This window comes from Cyanistes caeruleus, chromosome 3, assembly GCF_971803275.1.
Source record: "Cyanistes caeruleus chromosome 3, bCyaCae1.hap1.1, whole genome shotgun sequence".
Classification (NCBI taxonomy): domain Eukaryota; kingdom Metazoa; phylum Chordata; class Aves; order Passeriformes; family Paridae; genus Cyanistes; species Cyanistes caeruleus.
In genome coordinates, this window is record NC_141703.1 from 3,036,569 (window position 1) to 3,059,239 (window position 22,671).

The 22,671-nt window shown below is 42.6% G+C and overlaps 1 protein-coding gene across 2 annotated transcripts in view; it reads right to left on the reverse strand.

Annotated features, from left to right (window-relative positions):
* The window catches only part of KCNJ6 (potassium inwardly rectifying channel subfamily J member 6), a 117,300-nt gene that overhangs the window by 64,051 nt on the left and 30,578 nt on the right, over positions 1–22,671 (reverse strand). Inside the window, exon 2 of one of the 2 annotated variants that reach the window (XM_086883963.1) lies at positions 4,637–4,685. The exons of the other annotated variant lie outside the window; for it this stretch is intronic. Coding sequence (XP_086740089.1) covers positions 4,637–4,661 — 25 coding nt within the window. The 5' untranslated portion in view covers positions 4,662–4,685. The remainder of the gene's footprint in view (positions 1–4,636; positions 4,686–22,671) is intronic. 2 annotated transcript variants of the gene reach the window in all.

Here is a 22,671-nt window from a genome sequence, read left to right on the forward strand (position 1 = left end):
GCTGCGACCAGGGACACCTCCCACTGTCCCAGGAGCTCCCAATGTCCAGCCTGGCCTTGGGCACTGCCAGGGATCCAGGGGCAGCCCCAGCTGCTCTGGCAATTCCATCCCAGCCCCTGCCCACCCTGCCAGGGAACAATTCCTGCCCAAGATCCCATCCAGCCCTGGCCTCCTTCAGTTTAAAACCATTCCCCTTGTTCTGTCACTCTTTGTTCATATAAAGAGTCCCTCTCTCTCTTTTTTCCTTATCCCCTTTAGGTACTGCAAGGGCTTGGAGGTGTCCCTGATCCTTCTCCTGGCCAGGCTGAACAATGGCAGCTGGGCCAGCCTTTGCTGCCAGCAGAGCTGCTCCATCCCTCTGCTCATCCTGGAGCCTCCTCTGGGCTCTCTCCAGCAGCTCCAGCTGCTCCCTGGGCTGGGAATTCCAGAGCTGGACCCAGCTCTGCAGGTGGGGTCTCACCTGAGCACAGGGAAAGACTCTCTCCCAAATTCCTGCCAATCATTCTGTAGGTGCAGCCCAGGAAACGGAACAAAAGGCAAAGATAAAAGGTGTAGTATTGGAGGGAAATAGCAAGAGAGAAGGTTGGATATGCATTTACTGTAATGTACCATATGTTTTTCTTACATGTCATAAAACACTAATTCAAAATAATCAGAACTGCTCAAAAAATTCTATCCTGGCACGTGTAAATCTGGAAATGATGTGACTTTCAAGTAACTCAAAGCAGAAATATTTTTTCTCTTTATAAACATTCCCTAGTCTGAGAGAGCAATAGGGACACTTCAGGCTCAGACACCGCAGACAAGAAAAAAGAAACCTTTAGGGAAAAGCAATTCATGATAAACCAACTCTCTCCTGGGGTTTGTCTGCTCCTTCAGGTTGGCTTATATTCTTTCTAGCCCCCCTGAGTAAAATTTGTGGCATCCATAATTCAGAAGGTTTTATCTGGAGTCATCTGAGGTCTCAGTATTCATTATTTCACTGTCTTTGGAAATGCATCCACGGACATTTGGAGCTCACATTTTTGTACCAAATGAAGGAACATCCTGATTTTAAACCAGCTCTCCTGCCTCTGGCTGTCCTCAGGCAGGTGTGTCTGCGGTGTGACCGGGCAGCAGAGCGAACAGAGCTGGTCACTGCTGTGTCCCTGCTGCTGCAGCAGATTTTAATGGGATGTCAGTGTCAGACATCCAGCCCTGCCCATTTGCCACCTCAGCCTGGAGCAGCTTCCCTCTGCTCATGTCACACATCCCATGGCACACGAGATCCACGCTTCTGCAAAGCTGAGAACTTTGACATCCTCAAAATGACTGTTCTTAAATACACCGACATATTTGGCTACTCACTAAATACCTTGTAGTGCTCATTCCACGGAGCATTCCTGAGGACTGGATAGTTCTGTAGAGGATGTTTCTCTAAATAAATTTTTCATACTGGCCAAATAGGTCAGGATGAACATTTGATTCCTTCCTCTGCTGTTGAATATTTGTTCTCATACCTTCCCTGCTGGGCTTGAGCCACTTGCAGTGATGGCATTTGGGTTAAAAATGATCACCAGGGCATGGGGAGCTTGAGAACAACAGGGAGAGGAGAAAACAAAACTTGCAAGGAAAATAATTTCATTCTTGGATTCATGGATGTGCTCAGCTTTTAAGTATTCTGAGATTATATGAGGAAAATTGACTAATTCAGGCTATAAAGAAATTTTTTAAATGCTTATGGATTTTAAGGCATTAAAAAGGAATTCTTGGACAGTTCCCTGGGGCTCAGTGTAATTGTGGTGGCTTTCTATTAATTCTGTGCAAGAGTTGTAAAATAATAACTTGAGGCAAAGGGTGGTGTTATTTGGTATTCATTTCTGCTTCTGTATCAGCTCTTAGGGACTATCCTGAAAAATTTAGCAGAACATTTCTTGCTAGTTTGTACTTTAACTGTTATATTAAAATTATTTTCCCCTTCATGTTTTTTTTTTTAACTTTCAAGGAAAACAGATCTCAAGTACAAAGCTCTGTCATGATACCTCATCTCTTTAAAAGTTCTATGGAAAAAGGACAGAAAATAATAATAATGCAATTTTTTTCCCTTACCAATGTTCCCTACAACGTGACAGAGCCTCTGAGAATGGAAATGCAAAATGTGACAAAAATATAGACTGCTATTTCTGCTGGCAAAAAAAAATATAACAGCCTTGGAACAACCTCTGTATCAGTGTTCCCTGAGTCTCCCTCTTGGTGTGATGTGAATCTCAGGTGCAGGGGCTTTGATTAGTGCAGAAACATCCAGAAAACCTTTATGGAGGAGAGGGGCAGAGAGCAGTGCTTGGCAGCTTCAGCAGGGTGTTCTGACAGAGAGAAAATACAGGGCAGTGGAGGGAAGGGGATTGATTTTTCCTGGGGCTGTGCAAAGATGTGAGCAGAGGGGAGAGAGGAGAGCAGCTCTTAGGTGAAACAGGAAGGCAAGTAATAATTCTGTTATATTGGTACCATGATCAAGCCATTTCTCCAGGTCCTTGAAACCCTCTCAGGCCTTGAATACCCTTCTTCATTTTCTCAGTTCCAAGAAAAAAAGCCCTGCAGTCCAAGCCAGAGCCCCACCCTACTCCTTTCATCTCATTTTACTCTGTACCAGCTTTAAAATAAACACTGCTGTATATTCACTAAGAATTTTATTTACATCCTGCAACACTAAGATTTATTAAAAATACTTTAAAATGCCATTAAATGACCTGAAAATTTCATGAAGTATGGAAAAGTCCTCACACAAAGCAGTAGTAAACTCTTTAAGCATCGTTCTGTCCCAAAGAAGTCAAATAAAATAATTGGCAGGACAAACATGAACCATAAAGGAGCTGCATTTTTGGGCCTGTGATCCCAATCAGTTACCAAGAGCTCTGGAGGCCTCTCCTCTGACTCTTCAGAACACTCAGAGGGTCTGACTGCTTTCCCCTAACACTTTTTGGCAATATTCCTTCAGCTTGTTCCAGAAGAGTTGTGCTAAGTCCAGCAAGTACTTAATGAACAGAGGAGATATTGTTTATCTACTTCCACCTTTGATAACAGGTTCCTCCTTTGTTCCATCCATCAAGACATAATTACACACCTATCCAACATCCAGCAGCACCAGATGGGATCTCAGGATGCTTCTAAAAATGGTACAGAGCATCCACAGAGATTAAAGGAGCAAAATTACCATTCTTACAACAGAAGTTTCCTCTGGGGCCTGGTGTCCTTGTCCTTTTGGGCCTTGCTAAGCTGTGATGTTGTGATTTCCTCTGTTACCACCCCAGCTTGGCTGCACCAAGCATGGAGAAATACCCTAAATTATACTTTTATATGTATACTGCAGCAGTATAAAATCAGAGAATCCCAGAATAGCTTGGGTTGGAAGGGAACTTAAAACTCATCCAGTGCCACCCCTGCCATGGCAGGGACACCTCCCACTGTCCCAGGCTGCTCCAAGCCCCAAACGTGGCCTTGGGCACTGCCAGGGATCCAGGGGCAGTCCCAGCTGCTCTGGGAAATAATTTCCATCCCCTCCCCACCACCCTTGGCAGGAGAGTTGGAACAAGATGATCTTTAAGATCTCCCAGGACTGCTGCACCTTTTTGTGGGATTGGCTGTTTCTGATACTGAAATAATTTTTCAGTAGCTTGTAGTGGTGGCTCTGCCCAGCAATGACACAGGTAAGGAGATACAGGGAATGATTTTGAAAGGTAACAAAGGGATTTGGGAAAGTAAAAAGTCAGGGAAGTGCTGCCCTAGGAACAGGGCAGCTTCTACTTCTGTACACAACCCTTCTGGCCTTCTTCACACAAGCAGAAAAAAGTAATTGGAAAGAAATTTCTGATATAAACAAGTTGTGCATATCTGTGTTTCTGTCTTTCTGTAGTCTCTGGTTAAGCAGAGTGAAATATTTCTCCCTTTTGAGTCAGTTCATTTAAGCATTCACAGGCTTTGGAGTTGATAAATTTTGGGTAAGAGGCAGTGGTCTATCAGAACTTCACCCTAAATTGTGTCCAGATTTTGTCCACAAATAAATTGTCCAGCCTGAGTTTCCCAGCTACAAAAGCTTACAGCCACTACTCCACTACCTAGATCCCAAAATATGGCAAAAATACAAACTGTTTCTTGTTGGGCACACATTGAAGACAACACAAACCTCTCACAAACCAAGTGAAAGCTTTCCAGATACATCTCTGGGCATAATTCCTGTTGGATGAACGTGGCACAGGCAACAATCCTGAATAATTGCACTGGATTTAGAGTGACCTTCTGTAAGCTTGTAAAGGAACACATGAATCGAGTAAATTAGGCACTTATTAAATCCACAATTAGTTACATTCTATTTTAAAAAAAACCCCTCAGGCTCACAAAGTCCAACATGGTTCTTTGCTGGATTTAAGCCCAAATAGATGAGATTTAAGCAGTGCATGAAGAAAATAGCAGTCCTTGTTCTGGGGATTCCTATTTTCTTTTGGTTTTTTCAGGAGTGGAATGATTTATGATGAATTTGGGAGGGAAGACAGGGCTGAATGAGATCCCTGGATACAAGCACTGCGTTCTGGGTTTGTGGCTTTATGAGAGGGAGGGCGACAGATGGAAAAAGAAAGTGGTTGAACTTCCTATTTGTACTCACTCATCGACTCTGTCAATTTGGCCATCTCTGTTTCTCTTTGGGGCTTCTCCTGGGGGAACAGACAAAATGAAAAACAAATATATATATGTAATATAGAAATAGAAATACACCTGAGTGCAAGTGGCAATGTGAGGGGAGGACATTCATCCATTATATAGTTCTATATTATTTAGGGATTCAACTTCACTCCTAAATAGCCTGAACCTTTGTAGACTTTTTTTTTTTTCTTCCTTCTAATTTCTTCATTTTTCCTACCATGAAGTGTGAAGCTTGTATTTATCTGTGTGTATCTAGCTGGGGAAATTGAAATTATTCAATCAAAGTGATAACAGAGGAGGAAACCCTCCTCTATTTTTCACTCTCTGCTAAAATACTCAAGTGTGTTAGGCCTTCCTGACAAAAGAGCAACCCACAAACCACTTACACTGCAGGAAAAAAGCACTTACTTGGAAATAAATGGATTTTATATGGGAGCTGGAGTGTGTGGTGTGGCACTGGGCCGATGCTGAGATGAACTGAGATATTTGAGGGACTCCCAATGAAACCTGCTGGTCTTTGTCTCTTGTGCTTTGTATTATTATTTTTTATTTTTTTTTTCATTTCAGACACTTGTAGCTGGTGTAGCCAACACAGAGGCTTGGTCAGTCAAGAGCCCTTGAATTTGGTGAAAATCCAATATCCCATAGCTCAACCAGAGCAGTGGGGACTGGGCCCAATCTCCTGAACTCAGAGACAAAATCTGGGCTGAATGAGAACTGCAAAGCCCTTGAAACTCCAATTAAGTGGTTTAGAGAGGATGTGGTGGGGCTGTTGTGCCCTCTCTGAATCACCTGGTGACTGAGCCCCACCTCCCCACCCCTCCACCTGTGTCAAGGCTGAGAGAATGACTCTCCTGAGCCATGGGTGAGCAGATCTCAGCTCTTTTTTCCTCAAAAAACCTCAGTAAGGGAGAGAATTTCCACAAAAAATATGACTTTAATGGGCAGTATTCTCAAACAGAGGCTCCTTATCCCAGCCCTGGGACAAGGTGCAGGTTTTTGGGAAAAGTGACCTTCAGTAGCTGCTGGAATGGCTGGGGACAGGAGTCAGCATGGTGACATCTGTCTCTGACTGTGCTAAAAACAGCTCTGGGGAAAAGCACAGGCTGAGAATTGTCCCTGCCAGGTGTTATTTGGCAGAAAAATGTGGTTTTCAGAGGCCTTTTGGGTGTGACATGAGCAGACCCGGGCTGTTCAAGGGATAACCCCCTGCTCTATCTCAGACAGGATCATTTCCTAACTCCAGAGGAGCTGAACTCTGTCCACCTCTATCTTAGAATCCCAGAGTCCCTGAGGTTGGAAAAGCTCTCCAAGGTCATCAAGTCCAACCTGTGACCCATCCCCACCTTGTCCCCAGCCCAGAGCCCTGAGTGCCACGTCCAGGTGACACCTGCAGGGATGGGCACTGCAAAGCTCCCTGGGCAGCCCCTGCCAAGGCCTGAGCTCCCTTTCCATGGGCAAATTCCTGCTGCTGCCCACCCTGAGCCTCCCCTGGCCCAGCCTGAGGCCTGAGCTCTCCTCCTGTCCCTGTTCCCTGGCAGCAGAGCCCGACCCCCCCGGCTGTCCCCTCCTGCCAGGGACTTGTGCAGAGCCACAAGGGCCCCCTGAGCCTCCTTTGCTCCAGGCTCAGCCCCTTGCCCAGCTCCCTCAGCCCCTCCTGGGGCTCCAGACCCTTCCCAGCTCCCTCAGCTTCCTCTCACAGCCTCTCCTGTCTCCTAAGTACCTTATCCCAGTCCTGGCTTTTATCTGGTACAAAAACCTAAAGAAATATATTCTATACCAAACAAGCCACTACTTGCACTTCAAAAAGTTGGACTTCTACTGTAAAAATAAAAAAAAAAAAAAAAAAAAAAAGCTCAAATGTCACAGTTATAGGAACTATTGGCATTCATGAAACAAGCAGCTAATGCTTTAGAACTGTATTCATTCACTCCTGAGAGCATTTTATATGAAAAGAAAGGTTTAAGGTTATGTCCTGGATCTGAGTGAGGACAATGCCCTAAGCCATGCTAATAATGTAGCATCCAGCATCAGATTCATGCTTTGTTATGAAAGGGAAAAAAGGAAGGAAGGAAGAAAGAAGCAGCACAAGAGTGAAATTTTTTTTACAAAAAATATAAGGTCCTCTATGAAAGTTTTTTTTGCATGGCATTAATCATCAAAGGAAAGCACAGAACTCTGAAAACCATCAGGAATTTGTGTCAGTGGAGATTTATAATGTGACCTTAAAACACCTTCTTTTGCTACAGAATTCAGACTTTATCAGGAGTGAGCAGTTGGGAGAGATCAATTCGAGCCCTGGAGACAGAGGGCTGGATTTATTAGACTAATAACTAATTGATATTAAATATTATTACTTTGTTCTTGCTTATTATTAAATACATTTTACTAGTGATGAAGTCTCATGACAAAGGAGGGTTGAATCACATTTCATTTTAAAGTGAAAGCATTAAATATAATATCTAAGGACAAATTTAGAAGTTTTTGAGTTTATTTTACTTTTCTTAAAAGAAATGCCCAGGACTGCTGAAGTTCTGGTCTTCCTTCTTTAGTATATAAAAGTATGTTTGTATGCATATAATATATGAATATTATTTTTTTTAAAAAAAATTACATCTAATTTCCAGATATTTTTACTGAAAAAATTAACCTTTGGTACTGTTACCAATGAACTTGACACTCTATGAAATTATTATATAAAATTTTGTCCTTTTCCCTTCCTCTATGGATCATGAGGATGTGCACACACAAACCCATGAGGGTCTGGAAATTAGGAAAATTTTTCCACTCATCTGTTTCTTCAAAATGGAATATTTTAAGGGAGCCAGAACACCTCTAAGAAATTTGCTTTTTGATTGCAGATAAAGAAGGAATTCCATCCTCTCTGACAGAATGAGTTCTAGCAGATTAACTTGGGGGAGAATCAAACATTAAAACATACTTTTGTTCCTGATTTTAGCAGATGTGAGTTTGAACATGACAGCAGAGTGAGATTTGCTGCCTTCAAAAAAAAAAAAAATCAAAATCCAAACCACAAAACAACACAACAGAAAAAGCAAACAACAAAATGAAACAAGATAAAAAAAGGCAAACAACACAGTGTTTCATTTCAGGACAGGAGTTGCCTTTAAGGGCTGCCTGTGGTTGTATTTCCTCTGGAGATTACCTGGGTAAACAAGAATTGCCACCTCAGAAAACACATCAAGAAAAGCAGGACTCAATTTTTATCTCTCCTAACACAGTGATGCTCATATTTCAGGTTTTTTCATAGCTCTGTAGTCAGCATGGAGTGATTTCTGCAGGGAATTTTGAATCCATGGGCTGCCAGTGCCTGCTCTGAGGTGAAGAACCCAAATCTTCCACAAACCCAGAGGAGCAGCAGAGCCAGACTCTGCTCTTGTTGTGTGTGGATGTCTTACATGGTTACTGACTTCCTGCGTGCCTAAAAAGCAGCAAATTCTGCTTTTCATACTTGAAATGACGTGCACTTTCCAAAGTGCCAGCAATAGGAGATCTTATGGTGCAAGGAGGGATGTGTGAAATTTAAATTAAGTAAAGCATGATAATTTCAACTAGCAAAAAAGGCCATTTAAAATGCTGCTTTGTGCTTTTTGCATTGTTTGTGAGGTCTTTCATTCAACTGAGAGTGTAAGAAAGAAGATGCAAACTGTCATTTTCTAATGGAGTTGTTTTTTTATTTAAAGCTATTTCCTTTCTATCAACTTCCTTCAGACTAAAGAGTGGTAGCCCAGTCCTACAATATCTGAAGTTGTGATGTCCTGCCTTGCACCGAATTTAATCTCAAATTATCGTGCTGTTGCAACATTTAAGGGTTTAAAGGGGCAACACAGAAAGTGTGGCCTTCACGTCACTCTTTCCCTTCTCAGCCAAAGAAAATCAGTCACTTTTGCCTAAAACTCTCCTTGTTTCACATCCTGTGCTGCAGAGTCTGCCATGGTTCTGTCAGAGGGGCACAAGAAGACATCAGGAGTGCCAACCATGCAGCACAAAAATAACATTTTCAATGTCAAGCAGGAGAAGATTGAATCAAATTTCAGATGGGAATCAAAACATTGCATTCCTAGGTCACTTGTCTCATAATGGAATATTCTTGGACAAGGCAGTGGATGAACTCCTTGTGATTTTTCTAATGGAAGGACAAGGGCACATCCTGAAACTCCCTCTCCAGTGGCTGTTGGCTTCAGCTGACACTAATTAATGAGATCATTATATCTATTTTCACAGGGTCACAGGATGGGTCAGTCTGGAAGGAACCACGGTGGGTCACTGGTGCCAGCTCCCTGCTCCAGCAGGGCCATCCCAGAGCAGCGGGCACAGGGCTGTGTCCAGAGGGCTCTGCAATATCCCCAGGAGGAGACTCCAGCCCCTCTCTGCTCTCTGCTCAGGGCTGGGCACTGCCCAGGGCACAAGTTGTGCCTCCTGTGCAGGGGGAATTGCTGGGCTCAGCCCCTGCCCGTGGCTCTGGTGCCATTGCTGGGCCTGGAGCAGAGCCTGGGCCTGCTCTGCCCCTCCTGCACCCAGGGACGGACAGGGATGGACAGGGATGGACAGGGATGGACAGGGATGGACAGGGATGGACAGGGACGGACAGGGACACCCAGGGACACCCCAGGGACACCCAGGGACAGCCAGGCACAGCCAGGGCTGAGGCCCCTCTCAGCTGGGGCTCCTCTCCAGGCTGAGCAGCCCCAGCTCCCTCAGCCTTTCCTGGGCACGGAGATGCTCCAGGCCCTTCCTCAGCTCCAGGAGCTCCTGTCCCTGCTGTGCTGAGGAGCCAGGGCTGGACACAGCAGCCCAGAGGTGCCTCCAGGGCTGGGCACAGGGGCAGCATCACCCCTGACCTGCTGGGAATGCTCATCCTGATGTCCCCCAGGATCCCTTTGGCCTTCCTGCCCCAGGACTCTGCTTGGTGTCCCCCAGGTCCTTCCCCAGCAGGTCACCCCCAGCCTGTGCTGCTGCCTGGGGTTATTCTCCCCCAGGTGAAGGACCAGACTTTGCCCTGGTTGAATTTCAGACCGTTCTTCTCTGCCCATCTCTCCTGTCAAGGTCCCTCTGAAAGCCTGCATGGCCTTCAGGGGAGGTTTTCTCTTTTGTTTCCTGCATGGCTAAAACATCTCTTGTACTTCTGTCAGCTCACAAGTGCAGAGGTTCACCAACACACCGGGAACTGCTGAAATAATCCAGAACTTTGGCTAAAATTTCTAACAGTGTTTCATCAGCTGTGGATCAGAACTCACATCCATTATATCCATTACACATCATCTTATGAAGCTTTCTTACTTTTGAAGTAGCAAATCCCTGGTAATTCAATTGACACATCCTTGAAGGCAATAGCCCCTCAATCACTAAGTACAAATTCAATGAACAAGAAGCAAAGAAGAACCTTTTTGGAAATTTTAGCTCAGAGTAATCTATCTTGGGATATCTTCAATTACATTTCCAACTACACAAAATCGGTTTCATGTTTGAAACATTATTAAGTGGGAATAATAGAATTTAATTTTATGGAGCGTCTTTCCTCCTCGTGACATCTCCAAATGCTTTGCAGTAATGAATTAGACACAGGTTCTGGGGCGATGGTGTGTAGGCAAATGCAGCTCTCATTATGTGCTATTCATTCCAGCAATAGCCTATACTCAGCTCTCAAAAGCAGGGCTTATTTTAGGTGGAGAGAGATTGTTGGAAGGAGCTGGAGCTCTTCCTTTGGAAAAATGCCGTAGGAACTTCCATTTCTATCTGCAAACATATCCAACAAAGGAAGAAAATGGCTTAATAGCCCATCTGTAGGGCTTTGAACAATGAGATACTCTGTGTTATTGCATTATTTTACTATTACTAGAATTCAAGCTTTATGCAAGGCTTGCCTAAGCCTGTGGGAGTTGCTTTTTCTCCCTCCCTGCCCCAAAATAAGAAATAATGCGTATCTTGTTTATTTTCCCTTTTCTGTCTTGCTTGTCCCAAGAAAGGAGGTTGGTCCCAATTGCCATTTTTTTCTGGTTTTCCAGAATTAAATGTTGGGGCAGGGCCTATAAAGACAATTTTGTGCAGGACCCAGCACTGTAGGATATCCAGCAAATTGGCTTCATCCTCAACCGCAAAGCTGAGCACTAATCTGCCCTCCCTTGCAGTGATCCCAGCACTTGAATGGCTCAGAGTGTATTTTATAGGAATATCCTGTGCTAGGCACAAGAGGTGATTTCAATTTGCATCAGCTGGAATGAGCTTAAAATACAATATTTGAATAGATGGAGTGAGCAGAGTTCAAGGAGGGAGTGCCTGAGCTGGGTTCACTGGGGTTGTGGAGCAGCAGGGGTGAGTTGGGCTCATTAATGTGTTCAGACCTCATAAAACACTCTCAGGAGCTCTAAGATGTCTTACATGGAGAAAATTTGCATTAGCAGCAGGAAGAACTGAATTTATTTTCCTGGGTTCTAGAATCGAGGTTTTTTTTACATTTCTCATAATTTTTAGTGAACTTACTCATCCTTCACACTTGGTCTGTGAAATATGTATGGAAAAATCTCTGGTTTTTTTCCCAGGCAGAAAATCAATCAGCAGTTCTAGAGGAGTTTGTCAGGTCCTCTCAGACTCCCCTTTTGTCAAAGCTCACAGAATTGTGGGTTAAACCCTAAGTAAGAGCAATAAATATTCACATATTAAACAGTAGGGATGGTGTGTGGTGGTTCTGAGTGTAGGAAATCCTTTTAGGAGCAGAATCAGCAGATAAATATTACTATGTACTGTGGAAAACAGGAACAGTTTTTAATGCTCTTGTGTCTACCAGACCATAAATAAATAAAATAAAATGTGAACAAGATAAGGAGAAAAAAAATGAGCATTTGCAGAAGAGAGAATATTCATATCCATGAAAAAAAAGAGCGAGAGCGAGACAGACTTTATGGTTTTGACATTTGATGTAAGATCTAAGCTATAGCAAGTCTCAGGTTTTCAGTTTTACTTAACCTGAAGAACTTCACAATTTTAGACTATAAAATTCTGTTGCAGAAAACTTGAAACTGAAAACTTATTAAAAAATCCTGACTTTGGCAGCAAAACCTCAGAGCTGCAGAAATTTGAGTAACCTTAACTTACAGTGGTGACAGCAGCAGGAGATGGAGATTATTTTACTAACAATTCTGGTTTAGGTTAATAAAATAAATAAATTTGGGTATCCACAGAACCAAAGTGGGAGCAAAGCAAGGCTGTGCTGTGATTACATGATTAAAGGCAGCTATATTTTCTTACTTTCTTTGCTCTAGAGGGTGAATTCTAACAGCTGAATTTTCCTCTCCCACTACAAAGATCCCACAGAGAGTCAAAAGATTTATTTTATTCTCTCAGATTCCAGTAGAAATACATTTATTCCAAGACAATGAGTTGGGCTGACTGAACACCATGAGAGCTTCCACTCCTGTGTTTTCCAGCCAACAAGCTGCGTGTTCTGCCTGCTTTTGAGAAGCTCAGCTTGGGTGTTCTGACAAATTATGGATGCAGGTAATTGCAGTGGAGGGTTTCAGTCTTACACCCAGCATTTCCTGCCTGCACTGTGAAATTAAGCAAGTGTAAGTTCACCCTGGAAATCAAAGAGAATATCCTGGCAACAAAGTGAGGCAGGGATGCTACACTGAGAAGGTTTGAAAGCTTTTTACTTAGGCTTGGACAAACCAGCATAAATTACATCTCAGCAAAAGGTCTTCAAGGCAGAGTGGATAATCTTATGTATTCTCTGCCACGGAAATCTGCAGGCTGCAGGTGGGGTGGCTGTGTGAGTTTAATGCATGGTGAAAAGCTCTATTTTCAGTGGAAATGTTCTTACCAATGCAGAGACCTTTGGATCCAACTCTTCAGAAACTGCTGTTTTTCTTTTTAGGGCATAAATCATGAATATATTCTGAATTGTAATAGGAGAAATGTAAGTTACCTTGAGATAACAGCAGCTACCCTGTTTTTAAAAAGAGTTGGTGGAAACCCAAAAGAGGAGATTCTCTACAGAAAAGAGACTTAAAAATGCTTATCCAATCTTTTCAGCTGTTAATAATGCATGTGCAGGGTTTTTCATGGGCTCATTGCTTCTGTGCCCCCCAAAGGGAAAATCTCAACTGGTTGTTTGCATTCTTGTAGGATTAAATTCCAGATTTCAATAAGAATCACTTTAAGAATAATTACAGACTGAGGATTTCCGATGAAAAATTTAAGTAGAAGCATTGTGTGAGCTAATCTGGAAACCATTATTTAAACTATTTAAGAGAATAATGATCTAATAAAAGATGTTTTGTTTATTACTTGCCTTGATGCATTATAAAAATAACTCATAACTGCACAGAGCAGATCAAACATCTCAAACCTGAACCTATTTCCTCGGGTACCTTGTGAGACTTAAATGATGAACACAGAACAAGGGGAACTGACATTTTTCTTTGTTTTGTGCTGTGATCATGTTCCCTCAATGAAAGTTCTTAAACAAGAACTGTCTGCAGTGTCAGGTTTGGCTCCGATTGAATAATACCAAAGTGTCTCACGGAGTTTCCAATTTTAGCAGCCTTTTGTTGTTAAATCTATCTTAAAAATAAAAAAAAAAGAGAAAATCTTCAAAAGCTATAAGATGTTGGAAAAGAACAAGTAACGTGTCAGATGAATGCAAAAATGCTAATAATGATAATACTTCCCTGTCCTACTGAAAAATACCTGAAAATAGTTCCCATTTACTACTCCCTGAGAGAAAATTGAATTTTTGGTGGCTTGCGCAGATCTTTTTTGGTCCAAAAGTAATAAAAGTAATAAAAAAGAGAAATGCTGAGGTAAAGCAGCTTTCAGTTTACCTTCACCATTAACTTTTCAGAGCTAATGAAGGCAAAAAGAGGATCTGCAGCAGAAACAGCACAAGTGTGGATATTTGGATGTAGCCTTGGGGTTTGTGTCCCTAAGTTCAATCCACTGAAAATTTGGACTCAGGGTCTAAGCAGGTTTTTTTGGGTTCCCTGTAGCACCAGCAGAGGGAAACCAGCTCCTCCACAGCAGAGCTATCCAGGGGTCTCAAGCAAAGGAATCACTGGGGGAAGTGCTCAGCTCATCAGGGATGGAGTTGAGGTGATTAAATGTAATTAAATATGTGTTAAATAGGGAAGACAAGGGGGTGTGAGGCCACCTCTCTCCAAAATCCCGGATACTGTGCTCCTTGTGCCGTGCCAAAGGTTTGCTGCCACCCCTCACCTCCTGTTCTCCTCTCCCCCACCTTCATCCTCTTCATTTCCTTCTCTCTTGTCTTCCCTGGCCCATCACCTTTCCTAAAACTTCCCTTTCCTTTTCTGTCTAACTTTATCCCTCACCTCTCTCCTGCCTCTCTTCACACTCCCACACTTCCCGAAGGAGCAGGTGTGGAAGGATTGTGCAGCTTGGAGCTGTCACAGGGAGCATCTCCCCGCTCTGCCCCCAGTCCCACCCGTGGGATTCTCCTCCCTGAACAGCCTCGGGGCAGGGGCTGCACTGCTCTGTCACAGCATCACCTCCTCACTTCAGACTGAGCAGATATTTTAGTAATTAATGTGTGCAAGAAATTATCTCAGAATCATGGAATGGTCTGGTGGGAAGGGAACTTAAAATTCATCTCATCCCATCCCCTGCCATGGCAGGGACACCTCCAACTGTCCCAGGAGCTCCCAATGTCCAGCCTGGCCTTGGGCACTGCCAGGGATCCAAGGGCAGCCCCAGCTGCTCTGGGAAAACATTTTCCAGTGCCTCAGCACCCTCACTGTAAGAATTTCTCCTTAACATCCCATCTAACCCTACTTTCTGTCAGTTTGAAGCCATTCCCTGGCTCCTGGCCCTGCAGCCCTTGGCAATTGTCTCTCTCCAGCTTTCCTGGGGCTCCTTCAGGCCCTGCAAGGCCACCCTGAGCTCAGCCCAAAGCTTCTCCTGGCCAGGCTGAACAATGGCAGCTGTGCCAGCCTTTGCTGCCAGCAGAGCTGCTCCATCCCTCTGCTCATCCTGGAGCCTCCTCTGGGCTCTCTCCAGCAGCTCCAGCTGCTCCCTGGGCTGGGAATTCCAGAGCTGGACCCAGCTCTGCAGGTGGGGTCTGACCTGAGTGCTGTTACACAGTATATATATAATATATCATAGATATGGATGAATTGTATTGTAAATGCCAGAGAAATGTGAGATGTCCACTCATAAAAAAGCAGAACAGGGTGAAATTCATTGCCCTGTGGCTCTCCTGGTGTTCAGACCAAGCTGACAAAGCTGTGACTGCTTCAGGAGGCTCCTGCTTGCCATCAGCTGAGGATAGAGACAGAATCCACATTTATTGTCCAAACCAGCCCCAAGGGCTGTTCCCTGCTAGGGAATGCCAGCTCAGCACAGTGAGAGGCTGCCTGGAGATCCCCAAGGAGCCTCAGGAAGCACAATCCCTGTCAACAAGTCAATTATTCCACAGGAGCCTCTTCCTGGAGCTGTTCCTGCTGCAGCTCTTCACCTCAGCATGTTTTGTACTGTGCAGACGTGTGGTGTGTCTGGGGGATTGGGATATATTTTAAGGATATATTTTAACTGGAATTTCCAGACAAGCTCTGGGTGAGTCAGACTAAAGATTTACACGTCGGGCACAGCAAATCTGTGTGTTCTTCAGGCAGTGCAGCTGATGGCACTTCCACTGTGCAGAATGTGCTTTAGATAAAGTGCCCTGTAATGGAAATGTTTCAAACTGTGCTAGCTCGAGTCCTTCCTGAGTTTAAACACCTCCAAAATAATGGATAATGCCAGTGATTAAAGGTCAGCTTGTGGAGCTGGCCACTGCTGCTGCTTTTAATCTTATTAAGTGTTAATAATGATAAAATATTCATAGCTGTAAACTTATAAAGGGAAAAATTATGTGCTTAAATGGAGATAAAGCATTTTATTCCATTGCAGACAACACACAGAGATGGGAGAGGCTTCTGGCAGCTCCTCAGAGGAGCCACCCCTGCAGCTCCCCTGCCACCAAAACCCAAACCCAGTACAAGCTCCATTGTCTCCTGCATTTTAAAATTATGTGGAAGCTCAATATTACTCAGAATTACAAGTACGGGTCCTGAGAACTGGTTTGTGAAATTTTAATCAATGTAATCAGAAGAAGTACTTAATTTGTTTCTCCATTTTAAAAAAATCCTTCTTATTTCCTATTGTAATGCTGTCTTTTCTCCTCCCCAAATTCTAGATTATGGCCAGAATTCATTCAGTTGTGTGCAAACCTGGTTAATAAAAAGATAAGCACCTGACAGTTCTCATGCTGTCCTATTAACATAAGCGTTCTACATCTGCAGACTGGATGTGATGCACAAAAATCTCCTGAGTTTTGCAGCTTGACTTGATTTTAATGTCTGCTGCATAATTCTCAAATGTTTAACACTTCAGAAAACTCTGTGTGATTTAAGGGTAAATTAATCTTTACTCACTGAAAACGGGAGCAAGATTTAGGTAAGATATTTTGCCATTCCTTGATGCCTTTTAATTAAAATTCCTTCTTGTTTGTTTTGAAAAATTCAAAGCTCTGCTTCCAGGCATTTGTACTAGAAGAGATCAGTTCCAGGCTTCCCTAACCATTCCATGGAACAGCTTGTTTTGCTGTGCAAAGCCTGGATGTGCAGCTTTATGGATAATTTTTCACCTCTTTCCCTTTTTTTTACTGTATCTTTCCAGCACAATTTCAGCTGCAGAACCTGGAGAATGCAATCCAACACAGGCAGGTACGCTCTGACTGTGAAATTATTGCAGGCAGACCCCATTATCCATCTTCAGGAGCTCTGCTGGATGTGTCCAGACCATGAGAAGGCTCAGTCTAGACAGAGATGTCTCAGTGCAGGGCCAGGGCTTAAAGCCCCAAGAGCTTCCAGGCTCTTCTGTGGTGGTTAAAAAACCCCAAATTGAAGTGGCCACCTTGGTTTGCATTCTGCTGAAGAGAAATCTTTTCTGGCTTTATTAGTAATGTCTTTATTTTCCTGTCCACCCTCTGAAATCAAGTCTGATGATGCAATTCTTCAGACCAGGATGATTTTCACTTAATTGATTGCTGTGTAATTACTAATTCGATGTTGGTGTGAAAAGTGGCTACAAAAGGTTTCCTAGCAAAAAAATGTTAAAATAATAAGATGAGGAACACCAGGATGAGCAGAGGGCTGGAGCAGCTCTGCTGGCAGGAAAGGCTGGCACAGCTGCCATTGTTCAGCCTGGCCAGGAGAAGCTTTGGGCTGAGAGAACAAAGTTGCTGATATAACTCCCAGAAAAAGCATTTATTGCTGCTTTTTTTCTTTTTCTGTCCTTGTAAAATGAAAGGAAACAAAACTTTTCCCCTCTCACATTGCCCTGTGTCCTAGTTCTAATTAAAATTGTTCATTTAAAATTTGGAATTGCTCTTCATTGTGCCCACAGTCACCATTACTTTTTGACCTTCACATAATTCCTTCTTGGCAGTTTTTACATTAAAATTATGATGAGTCCAAATTTTCCAAGCTACCAGAAGTTCCCTGATCCAAATAACGGTGGTGATTTCCTTAGAAATCAGGCCTTGAGTGTTTTAATAGAATCATTATCCCTGTGTGCTGTCCCAACAACCAGAGCCTTTTGGTGATTTGGGTCCAATTGGAAAATCACATCCCAAATTAAAATAAATGTGGGGACATGCAATTACTGCCCCAGAAGGCACTCCAGTTTCCACACTCATTTAGCCATGTTTTCCCCAGCTGAGCCTGCCAGCCAGGGCATTAATTAATGTTTTATTCTAATGGGGACACCTGCCCAGTAGGAGCTACCAAGTCTTTGTCTACAAAGAAAACTGTCAGAGGATAATTTCCTTTTGTTTCCCTGCTGTTCAGGTCTCTGAAAGACAAATTTTTCATTATCAGACATGAATGAGACCTCTAGAACCTCTGGATAATTTTAGATTTTCTACTTAGGAATGGTTCCTTTGGTTGGTTTTTGAGGGTTTGTTTGACTTATTTTTATTTAATTTTTTTGGTCCCTATTTTGCCTTTTCCATAAGGTCACCTCATTTCCAAAATCACTTCTTTTATAATTTTAGGGGAATTTTAGATTCAAGGAGAGAGAAATTATTGACATATTACTAAACTGGCCCAGAAAATTACTTTGGCATGCTCAAACACATAATTAACAGTAGTCAACAACTACTGGATTTATCAATTCACACCCCAGAAAATGTACTGAGAATATTTAACCCCAAAACTTTGTAATTAACTTTTCCTTGATGGAAAAGAGAAACATCCCATAGCACATTTCTACTGAATAAAATCTGTCTTGCTTTAAGGTCCATCAATGAATTCTTCAGCACATCCTTTATTATTATGATTTTAAGTCCTTTTTTTTTCATTCTGCCTGGCACATTGTAGCACATTCTTTATTACAGATGTTATAGATATAAAATCTGCAATTTTGAAAATCCTGGTGGCCATCTGAGCCAGATCAGAGAAATTCAGAAGAGCCACAAACCATCACCCAGGGGTTTATGTCACCCTGTGCATCCCCTTGGTAGATGCACATGCAAACACAACTTTCTCTGTGTTTGGATTGTACATCACAATTTAAATGTGATTTCTTTGGTGTTCTCTGAATTCAAAGGTCTCTGATCTACAGGATGTGCTGGATTTGAAATTTACTGCTTTTCCCTCATTTCTTGTTGCTGCTGCTTGAAACTTATTCTCTGTTTTGGCGCTGCACTTCTTGAAATAGATTTCTTCATGATACTCCCTCACAGGGAGCTCAGTTTATCTCAGTTCCCCAGGTCAGGAAGAAAACTCTAAAGCTCATTAGGATTTGTTTCTGGTGTTTATTAGGGTGTTATCAAAGACATCAAAGAAGGCCTTCCCAGACTTCCTGCACAAGTTCAAATCACCTTAACCTGGCTCACTTTGGCTCTGAAGGCACAAAATGGCCTCAAGAGATGAGTGGGGCTGCTCTCTGTGGGAAGAAATCAGGATTTTTCTCTCATCATCAGGATTTTACTCAGCAGCTCAGCCTGGAGAAGAGGAGGCTCAGGGGGGACCTCACTGCTCCCCACAGCTCCCTGGCAGGAGGGGACAGCCGGGGAGTCGGGCTCTGCTGCCGTGTCCCAAGGGAAAGGAGGAGAGGAAATGTCACCCTGAGAATCAGAGCTTTCAATATTGTTTTCACAATTTCTAGCCACTTTCCCAGGAACTATAAACATAGGTGTTTATACATTCCATTAAAGATATGCCTTTTGATGGATGTCTCTCACGGCCAGTGTGGTTGGGAAGGTGGTGACCTGACTATCCAATCCCAAACCTACAAATACTGAAAGAACAAATAAACCTTCTTCTTCTTTCATCTCACTTTGAGCTGCATCTTTCATGTCCAACAGTGACAGGGAAGGGCCTCAAATGGCACCAGGGGAGGCTCAGGGTGGAGATTTGGAAAGAAAATTTCCCTGGAAGAGCGGTCAGGTCTTGGGATGAGCTGCCCAGGGAGGTTTGGAGTCACTGGAATTGTCCCAGAAGAGTCTGGATGTGACCCTTGGGGACAGGGTTTGGGGTGGTGCTGCTGGGGCTGGGTGGCTCTGGATGGTCCTGGAGGGCTCTTCCAGCCCTGCTGATTTTGGGATCTCCTGCAGGAGCCAGCCAGCCCGCAGGGAAGACGTGTCCTGGCTCAGCCAAAGCTCTGTGCTGGCTTTGGAACCTGGCCAGGAATTTGTGGGAGATGCTCGGGGTGAGGGGTCCCTCCTGCCCAGACCCATCTCAGCGGGCTGGACACCGGGTCAGTGTGTGATGGGGGAGGGAAAGGGGAAAAATCAGCTTTTGGTGTTGCACTTCAGACCTTGAAAGTCCCAAATGCTTCCACTTCTTTGATGGAAGAGTGTGCAAACAGCTTAATGGGGAGGAGACCTGATTAAAATCACTCCAAAATGAGGTAATGTGCATTTTCAAGTATATTACATGGACATGTGCATCCAAGGAACATTTTTTTTTTCTTTTTTAGGGCTTTTTTTTTCCCCCAGTCAAAACACTGGCACTTAGATGGATGAATCATTGGTCTTATCTGGCAGTGCTGAAGGAAAATTTAAACTGGTGACATCTTCTTTGCAGTTTAATGGTGTCATTACAACAAAGATTTGTATTTAATGTGACTGGGAAAAAAAAAAGGTCTAATCTCTCATGCTTGGACATATTGATGGTAATAATTTAGTTTGTCACCTTCTGTATTGTTGTGGCTTTTTTTTTTAATTTAAACATTTTGAAATGCAATATATTTATAAATAACCCTGGGGCTATATATATGTAAAAAAATTTATAAATATATATATATATATTTTCTGTTTTTCTGCTGCAACAAGTCTGTTGTGAATGTGGTGTCTTTTTTTGATCCCTTCTAGCAGCATTTCTACAGTTTGGAGATCAGTTTCAATCCCATTTATCAGCATGCTTGAAGGTTTCAACCCCATAAGTTTATTGGAATTTCACTTAAAATTGACAGCTGAAATGGAGACATTATTATTAATGTGGATATTGCTATTTTATATATATATATATATATATGTATATATATGTAATTATTAATGTTACTATATATATATAATTATTAATGTTGCTATATATATAATTATTAATGTTGCTATTAATCAGTGGAAGATTCACATGGGATGGTTCCACAAGAATTTGTGCCTTTTGCTGCTCCAAAAAAATTGTCCACAAATGGTGGAGAACATTCAGCTTCAGGGGCTCAGGTGGTGAAAGTTCTGTGGTTCATTAAATTTCGGCAGCTTCCCTGAAGGTCTCAGTAAGTTGTAATGAACAATGAATTTATCCCAGAATGCAGTTTCAGCTCTGGAGTAAGAGTTGTCTTTGGTGTATTTGGTTAAGTTGTAAATTTTTAGGTCTGGGCTGAATTTTTTAATCAGGGAATGATTTCTGTGGAAATGTTTTGTAAGGAGCTTTGCTTGTACAGCTTCCTGTGGCTGTGCAGCTTTTTCAAATTCTCATTTTGCTACTACAAAGTTGCATACTCCTGACTCTAGATGTGATAGGGATGAGTCCCTGTGCAACTCTCCTGATCAGAATGGTTTGGGTTGCTGGTTTTGTTTTCTGGGGTTTTTTTTGTTTTGTTTTTTTTTGTGTGTGTGTGTGTTTTTTTAAAATTTTGAATAGATGTCTCTCAGAATTTACACCACCCATGGAAAAATGAGTTTGATTTTTCATTTCATCCATCCCCGTGTAAAGTTTTTCAGTAGTAGAATGAGAGGACCAGTTTGTTGTAAAAAAAAATAATAAAAAAAAAATTAATTAATTAATCCCTTTCAGAACTTAATTAAATGCCCTTTTTCTGCAATAGTGTAAATTCCTTATTTTAAGTTCCTTTGGTACTTCCTGGGATGATCTGCTGCTGACTGTACAATGACTGTAGCATTTTTTGGCTAAACCGAATTACTGGTGGTCTGAAATCCTTGACAAAGCCTGTTCAGCTGCTTGCCAGCCTTAATTATAGATTTGGGCAGTAATAATTGATGGATTTAGTCAGTAATAGTGCAGAGCCTCTGCAGTCAGGACAGGAATCACACACCTGTTCCAGCAGCTGCTCAAATGCCACTGGAATTGTTTTGAGGTGGCGTCACGAGGGCTTGAATTGATCAAATGCTTCTTTCTATCTATGGATAGATGGTCCCAAAATGAGAAAAATCCATGAAATGATGAAAAGCAGATGCAGATGGATGAAGGAATGGATGAGGAGAGGCAGGGAACACACCTTGGTGTTTTATCCCATGTTGTGCACGAAGACCAGTCCAGTTGATTCTGGATCAGAACTATAAAGGGAGAATTATTTTATTTTTTTTTTCCCCCCATCAATCTGGACTTTTTCTGCTCATCAGGACAGCTCCAGACAGATTGTGTGATGACAATCTTCTGTGTGCTGTTTGAATATATAATAGGGATGGGATCCAGCAGCATGTGCATACGTGGTGCAGAACAAAATGTTCTGCAAACCTTGACAGAAAAGTCTGTGTCCTTGCCAGAAATAAATACCCTTGAAAGACACAAAAAGCTGTTAATTTGTGTACAGTCTATCAGGAGGAGAAATTGAGAGGTGAGACAGGGGAGATTTTGTGGCCTCTGTTACCTTTTACCACTTTTTTTTTTTTCTTTTTTTAAGTAACCCACCAAGATCCTCAGTCTCTTTTTGGGAGAATTGCTGAGCTTCCTGCAGGGAATTCATTCAGCCCAATCCTTGTGAATTATTTAACTCTTTCAGGGCTGCTCAGAAGAATGTTACTTTGTTTTGATTGGAAAAGGCACCTTCTTTTACCTTCTATTCGTGGTTTCTTTTGGCTGTTCCTTCACACCCTGCCAGCCTGGTGAGCACAGTGCAAATTATAAAAATCATTGATCTGTTTGCAGCACAGATGGAAACTGGTGGAAAATTCACCCAGGCAGGTGCTGGCACTCTGAAATAAAATGGGAGTCGATGTCCAGCCAGCTCTGAAAGCACCTTGTGGGACACACCTGCTTATTTTGGCACCTAAACACCTCAAAAAACAACAGTCGCTCTTTTATTTTAAATGCTAAAGCCATCAGATTCAATTTCTATAAATGATAATATATATGAACCATGAAAAAGTTGTATTGCTACTTCTGTTAGGACTAAAATACTAATTTTTCCATGTAAGACCTTTAATCTATGCTGTGAGCAGCACCAAGTGTGCACTGGCAGTGCTGAAAAATGAGTTTGAAATATGTTTTGAGAGGTTTTTAGGCTTTTGTTGCACTCCCTGTGTTACATATTTTATTCCAAGGGCTGTATTTACTCGAGGAGCTCTGTACTTGGCTGATAATGCTTCACATTTTAGTGGAAATTACTTCTGGAGTTGGAGTAAAAGCTATCACCTCTGTGGCAACTTCATGTGTCCCCAGTGAAACGAGGTGTCATGTAATGGAATTTATTCGAGTGGATGTGTCTGTCCCAGGGTGTCCTGCTAGGAGAGATCTG